At 41.5% G+C, this 7,237-nt stretch overlaps 1 protein-coding gene across 1 annotated transcript; it reads left to right on the top strand.

The window, feature by feature from the left end:
- The first annotated feature begins 610 nt into the window (after positions 1–610).
- On the top strand, positions 611–6,883 carry LOC136537808 (splicing factor Cactin-like). Its single transcript, XM_066529776.1, has 13 exons — positions 611–950; positions 1,061–1,152; positions 2,358–2,454; positions 2,747–2,818; positions 2,939–3,001; positions 3,286–3,426; positions 3,618–3,713; positions 4,077–4,361; positions 4,661–4,799; positions 4,880–5,022; positions 5,481–5,654; positions 6,064–6,330; positions 6,405–6,883. The coding sequence occupies exons 1-13, from the start codon at positions 642–644 to the stop codon at positions 6,522–6,524; spliced, it is 1,998 nt and encodes a 665-aa protein (XP_066385873.1). The 5' UTR covers positions 611–641; the 3' UTR covers positions 6,525–6,883.
- The last annotated feature ends 354 nt before the right edge of the window (positions 6,884–7,237 follow it).

Genomic DNA, 7,237 nt, shown 5'->3' with positions numbered 1-7,237 from the left:
TTGAATGTCAGAAATGAAGGAGGTTGTTTGGTTGCGAGCCTTAACTCGTCAAGCTCAGCTTCGGCGACCACAGAAAAAAGAAAGAGTTGTTTAGGCACGCCACATAGCTTTCAGTTCATTGCAACGCGTTTTCGCGTCACAGTAGGGGTGATGATTTTCCACGCCACACTTTGTGGCTGCCACAATTGTGGCGTGCCCGTGTGCGGCCGAAATTCAAACAACTCCTAGAATAGGAAGGACATGTCATCGAGGCCCAAATTAATCCGCTGGATCCATACCTTTGGGCCACCAATGTTCATGGCACCGTTCAATCATTCTTGCATCCAAGGCCACTTTTGAAACCCATTTTGTTTTTTAACCACACCTTTATCCTTTTTTCCCCTTATTTATTATTATATTAATCACAGATCCATGAAGGATGTCATCTAAAAAAAATCCATGAAGGATGTGGTGGAGACAAGGCCGTACTTCCGTTTTGGAGTCCGATTTCGGCCTAGATGTGCCTTTTACACTATGGGCCTTCTGCTGGGCTCCTTGCGGCCCAGCCCAATGAACATGGATAACCGACCTCAGTTAATCCGCTAAACAATTTACCAGCCCACGGCCGCGAGACTCTGCGCGGCTTCCCTCTCGTCGCCGACATGCCGAAGCGGGACCGCGACAGCGAGGGCCGGTGGCGCTCGTCGTCGTCTCGGTGGCGGCGCAGCCCGTCCCCGTCCGGCTCGGACGCCGCCTCCGATTCCAGCGGCTCACCCCGCCGGAGCCGGGGACGCCACCGTCGCAGGAGCCACCGCCGGAGGGACACCCCGTCCTCCAGCGACGCAAGCGGCAGCAGGAGCGAGGATTCGGGGTCGGACTCCGGACGTCGGGGAAGGAGCGGCGGCCGAAGGCGCCGGGATGTCACCGAGGAGCAGATCATTGAGTACATGGCGAAGAAGGCGCAGAAGAAGGTATGGGATTGAGCTGTTGAAGTGGTGGCTTTCCCTTTGATTGGGTTGGGATTAGGGTTGCGGTCTGGGCTCTAATTGCTGACTCGTTGTTGGCGGCGGTGGATGCGTAGGCGGAGAAAGTGGCGAAGAAGCTGAAGGCGAATGCGGTTTCTGGCTACTCCAACGATTCAAACCCCTTTGGCGATCCCAACCTGACAGAGAAGTACGTGAATTCTTTTCCCTCTCATATGAAATTGTGCAGCAATTCAGTAATTCTTGTTATCTGGGGAAAAGATTTTGGGTCTAATTTGCCCAGTCTTTCTGGGGAGAAAAAAAACAACAACGCCAAAATAGCTAATAACCACCAAAGGAGAGAGAAACCTACAGAGAGTTGGGAAGCAGGGGCTATTTTATGCTAGAACTAGAACTGAGAAAATCGTGCAGGATGTCGTACATTGACAAAACTAGTTCAACAATTGTCACCTATAACACCAACACCATTGCAAACATCTTAACACTCTTACTTACCCATGTTGTATCCAAATAAATACTGCTGCTAATGGCACCTATAATAAGACTATCAATAGAACTAACTTGTTGTGGCAACTAGTGGCATGCTCTAGATGATTGTACCTGGGCAGATATCGGGGTGGTTTCCTGGTACATAAATACTGTTTATGCGGTGATAAAATTGTAATGGTATTTAACATTTCCAGTAACAAAGCTGATTTAGGTTGCTGGACGCAACTAATAGATCAAGGGAAAAAATTCACTTGCTGACTAATTAGGTTATTGTGGTAACAATTCATGAAGAGTTGAACTAACTTAGGCTGTTGTAATTTGTAAAAGTAAAACATAGAAATGAAAGTGGAGCTTAGTGATGCTCGAGCCAGTAAGCATCCATTGTTATTATCTCTGACATGATAAAATCTAGTAGGCGTCTAGTTTTGCGAAGTTTTTTTTAATACAATTTTCTTACATCACCATGGGGATTTTGTTTGTTGTTTCAATGGCTTATGTAGTTTTTTTTCACAAGATGGTTATGGTACTTTTAAACAAAGTTTTGGATTTGTAGACTTGTAGTGTTGTTCATTCGAATTTGCTTAATTATTTTTGCCTTTGTTCCCTTGTGTGCCCAATCTTGAATTATTGATATATATCCTTTCAGACACCATATTTTTGCCTTATAGTTTGGCATATTCTTGCACTTTATGTTCACACTCTTCTGATAATATGTTTACCTTGGGATATGATTTCTAATGTTTGCACATATTGTCAAGTAAACTAAAATGTTTGTGGCTTCCTTGAGCACCCAAATTATTTGCTACCTTCTTTTTGCATTACCACTATAAGATTCCTTGAGCAGCTGCTTTCATTGTGACAAAACAATATTCAAAGAAGGATGCCTTCTATCTTGTCTCTTTACAGTTTTGTGTGGCGAAAGAAGATAGAGCGTGATGTATCTCAGGGACAGAAGGTGGACATTTCTGTCAAATCTGAGAAGAAGAAACAGCAAGAAAGAATGGTACAATGGAACATGAATTTCTGGACTAGTTCTCTATATCTAATCCCATTGTTTATTAGTTGGAACTTTAGAGCATATCGTAGTCATCCTACCTCCTTACTTGGATGTCTACTTCCAATGAATTAATAAGGTGTACTGTACATATGTATTTTTTTATTCATGCTTTTGTCATGTAGTGCACTGTACACTTTGCTAGCCAGAAAATTTGTTGTTCAGTCTTCTTTCAAAGAAAAACTGAAGATTATGTTTTTCTTGCAGTGCCTAATCATTATATTCGCTCTGTCAAATGTAGGCTGAAATAGAGAAGGTTAAGAAAAGAAGGGAAGAAAGAGCAATTGAAAAGGCACAGCATGAAGAGGAAATGGTTTGTATTTGTCGATCATAAATCTCTTTTACAATAATTTTGTTGGTTTATGTCTATCATTTATTACATTCAGACAGTTTTTCCATTTGGAATTAAATACATGTACTTGCCATTTTGAAGGCATTGCTAGCTAGAGAAAGAGCACGTGCCGAGTTTCAAGACTGGGAGAAGAAGGAGGAAGAGGTTAATATCTTAAAACCTGACAAACACTATTCAATTTGTAAAAAGGCGTACCTAGTGCTGAGAGCATCCCGCACTGTGTGGGGTCTAGGGAAGGGTATTAGCAGCAAGCCTTACCCTTGCGATGTGCAAATGCAAGGAGGCTGTGGCTCGAACCCAGGACCTTCCGGTCACAGTCGGTAGTACTCTACCACTTGCACCAGGCCCGCCCTTCAAACACTATTCAATTTGTGTTGGAGTTAATATGGAATTGTTATTTATCTAGCATTTCTCATTTTGGAGTGCAGTTTCATTTTGACCAAAGCAAGGTCAGGTCTGAGATCAGGTTGCGGGAGGGGCGTACAAAGCCTATTGATGTTCTCCTTAAGAATCTTAATTTCTCAGATGGATTTGACATTGAATTAAATGAGCCCTATCTGGTGTTCAAGGTGAGCATCCTTTGTTCATCCTTATCCAATTGTAATTCAACTGAAAAAAGTGCTGTCCCAGCAGCACTTACCTGTGTAATTTTCTGTATGGTTTTTAAAACCAACTATTGTATAATATTCTGACACCATCATACAGTGCATTCAAAATATATGCATTTTATAACTTAGCACTTCCTGACATGTATGTGTAGGGATTAACAGTGAAAGAAATGAAAGAGCTACGTGATGACATTAAGATGCATCTTGATCTGGACAGGGAAAGCCAAACAAATGTTAAGTACTGGGAGGTATATGTCATTTTCTTTCACCTTTTTCCTGAATAACTTGTTGGCATTAAGATGCATGATAATGTTACCTTCTTCCTGAATAACTGTGAGCAAGATGTATAAAATGTATAGTTTTTTATGTTGAAAATGCTAAGTATGGAACAATGTACTCCTAACTAGGGATTGTGGTGGGATACAAAACTGACAGTAGCCTCCATTTTCCTATAATAGATTTTATTTGGTTAGGAAAAAATGCTTTAGTTTGTCATGATATATCTCTAACTTCGTATATATAATTTCCCCTCAGTTCCTTACAGAAACTTGTTCATATGATTAGCAAGAATGCTAATGCATTATGTCTATGTTGATCTGAAAATTTATCAGGCACTCATGGTGGTATGCGAATGGGAGCTAGGTGAGGCTCGGAAAAGAGATGCCCTAGATCGGGCTAGGGTCCGTGGTGAGGAACCACCACCTGAGGTTCTTGCAGAAGAGAGAGGTTTGCATGCAAGTATTGAGGGGGATGTAAAAAGTCTCCTGGATGGTAAAACTTCCACAGAGCTTGAAGATATGCAAAGTCAAATTGAGTCCCAAATGCGCTCTGGAACTGCAAAAGTTGTTGAATACTGGGAAGCTATCCTGAAACGGCTTCATATTTACAAAGCAAAGGTATGCCAGTGGGTCTGCAAATGCCAGTCTATCCATACCGTTATACAAAGTAAAACGATGCATTTTTTTTTTGAAAATAAGGATGCATGGGTTTATTGACTAGGGCCTCAGTAATAGGCAAAAGGCGCTACTTTGCCACCACTGGTTGGTTGGTAACCTGTGGTGCAGTTGCATGATCTGAACTTCTTTACAGGCTTATTACAGTAATCCTTTATAATCTAGAGCTGAGCTATTACATTGAACTTCTGAATTTTGATTTTGCAGTTTATACTTACGAAAAATGCTTGTTTGCATCGCAGGCTTGCCTGAGGGAGATCCATGCTTCTATCCTAAGGAAGCATTTACATCGACTGGAGCATCCTGGTGCTGTTGAACAGGATGTGGAATCTGAGAAAGAAGATGATAATAAACTGGAGGATGAGATGCATGAGGACGAAGGTTTACCTTCTTTTCTGATTACTCAATCAACTATGTTTCCAAGATAATGAAGTGATTTCTGATGTATGTTCTATTTGTAGATGATAAACGATATTCGCCTGAGCCTATACCTCAGCACACAGAAAACCAATTTGAAGAGGAAGATGGATCCTTCTCTCCACAGCTAATGCATGGCAATGAAGATGAAGATGCAATTGATCCTGAAGAGGACAAAGCTGAGCTGGTAGAGTCCTGTGTTTCTATTTCTAATAGTATTAATAGAAACATGATTGGAACTGTACTAGTTATTTGCTGCAGTGCAGTTAACTAAGTAGTTTAATTGTCAAATACAGATTGTTAGTAACTGGACTCCATATTATGCAACAAAAGAGGCTAACTAACAATATTAGGACGAAAAGTTCTACTGATATTTTTTTCATTAGAAGACAACCTTTCAAGCTTCTGCAGGCCTTCCTGCATGTCTTACCCTAAGAGGGGGGCATTGATTCATTTAGATCTTACTTTTGATGGCAATGCTCCTTATGGTGACTTAAATTTGAGGGCTTTCTAGAGTTCATATACAAACACAATGGGTGAAGATTTTTCTTAAGAACATCAAGTTATTAGGGTTTATTTTATGAGTTGATTAGATGATTAGAATGAGGTTGGCAACTCATACTTAATGCTTTTAATCATCTCCAGGACCGAAAACGTGAAGCTGTAGTTTTGGAACATCAAAGGAAAGTTCAGGAAGCCATGAAAGCAAAGGCAAGAGTACCTGATGAGATGGAGATGAAGGCCATAAAAACGATGGGAGCTATGGAGGAAGGAGATGCAGTATTTGGTGTCGGTGCTGAAGTGAACCTTGATTCACAGGTTTGGATGATTTTCCTTTGATCCCATTGCGTTTTTATCTATATTTTCCAATATTCTGCCTTGATACTGGATTAGCGAGAGAGTTCTCAGAATTCAACTGGGATATGGTGTGACTGCGACAATTTTTAGTGTTGATCCAGAAGGACCGATGGTTGTCTTGCTATAATCTGGACTATATATAACACACCTTAAGCTACACCAAAATTTTCAAGTAATCTGTTGACTCATGTAATTGTAGTTGAGTATATTTTGATAGTTTAATATAGGGGTAATGCCATATTTGAGTTCGATACCATGGGTGGTAACAAGTTTTACACACAAGAAGCGTGATTTAGCAACTTTGGTGCATCCTACCGCTTATGAACTCAGCTGGTTTCTGATGGCATATGCTTGTTCAATATGCTCGCAGGTGTACTGGTGGCACGACAAGTATCGACCAAGAAAGCCCAAGTACTTCAATCGGGTGCACACTGGATATGAATGGAATAAATACAACCAGACTCATTATGACCATGATAACCCACCGCCTAAAATCGTTCAAGGCTACAAGTTCAATATATTTTACCCTGATCTTGTCGATAAATCAAAAGCACCAACGTACAGTATAGAGAAAGATGGAAGCACTGGTGAGACTTGTCTCATAAGATTTCACGCCGGCCCTCCATACGAGGATATTGTAAGCCTTGTGCCTTCTAATGTTTCGTATAGATTTTTCCATGGGCAGTCTTTTCACTTTGTTTTATTCCACAGTCTTTCCGTATTGTGAACAAGGAGTGGGAATACTCACACAAGAAGGGGTTCAAGTGTACATTTGAACGTGGGATTCTCCATCTCTATTTCAACTTCAAGCGTCACCGTTACAGGCGTTGAGGTACCTCAAGAGGCAGGGAAAAACTGGATCGATTGGACTGCTGGATCGTGATTCTGGTGTACCCTGGCATGGATACCAGTCAAGTATGCACCTGCAATATATTGATCCTATGCCAAATGAGAGCACACCTTTTGGCTGTACTGACTGATTCCCCCTTTGGGAGGCTGTACGATAATACAACATAGCAAGCTGATAGTTTTCTTTCAAAATTTTTATGCTTGCTAGTTTCTACTTTGGTAGAATTGATATGAGGATATCTGTACTAGAGATTGTGTAAACTTAGCTCTGTACATGTGTGCTACTGGTATACACCGGATGCCCTTCTATTTCTATGAAATTTTCTTGAGCAACGAAATAATAGTACTCCTACTAGTGCTGTTCCAAGTAGCATGGTCTGCGGTTGCTCTTGTATCTAAAGCAGCTTGTAGCTGGCAGAATGGCCGTGACATGCCGTCTCTGTGCCGTAAATACCGCCGAGCAATGACGTGACCAACTCAGCAGCACAAATCATTGGCTGACCGATTGTCAGCCTGTTCGGTTGGCTGGTTCGTTTCGTTGCTTGTTCGTGAAGAAGTACTGTTGGTTGGTTTGTGTGAGAGAAAAATACTGTTCCGGCTGAAAATTTACGATCGTTTACGACAAGCCACGGCGAAACGAACAGGCTGTGTAGAGTTGTCTGTGCTTGTTGTACTCCATACACCTGTACTAGTAA

This window comes from Miscanthus floridulus, chromosome 2 (genome assembly GCF_019320115.1).
Source record: "Miscanthus floridulus cultivar M001 chromosome 2, ASM1932011v1, whole genome shotgun sequence".
Classification (NCBI taxonomy): Eukaryota; Viridiplantae; Streptophyta; class Magnoliopsida; order Poales; family Poaceae; genus Miscanthus; species Miscanthus floridulus.
The sequence above is the reverse complement of the archived record's forward strand: the minus strand, read 5'-3'. Positions and strand labels throughout refer to the sequence as shown.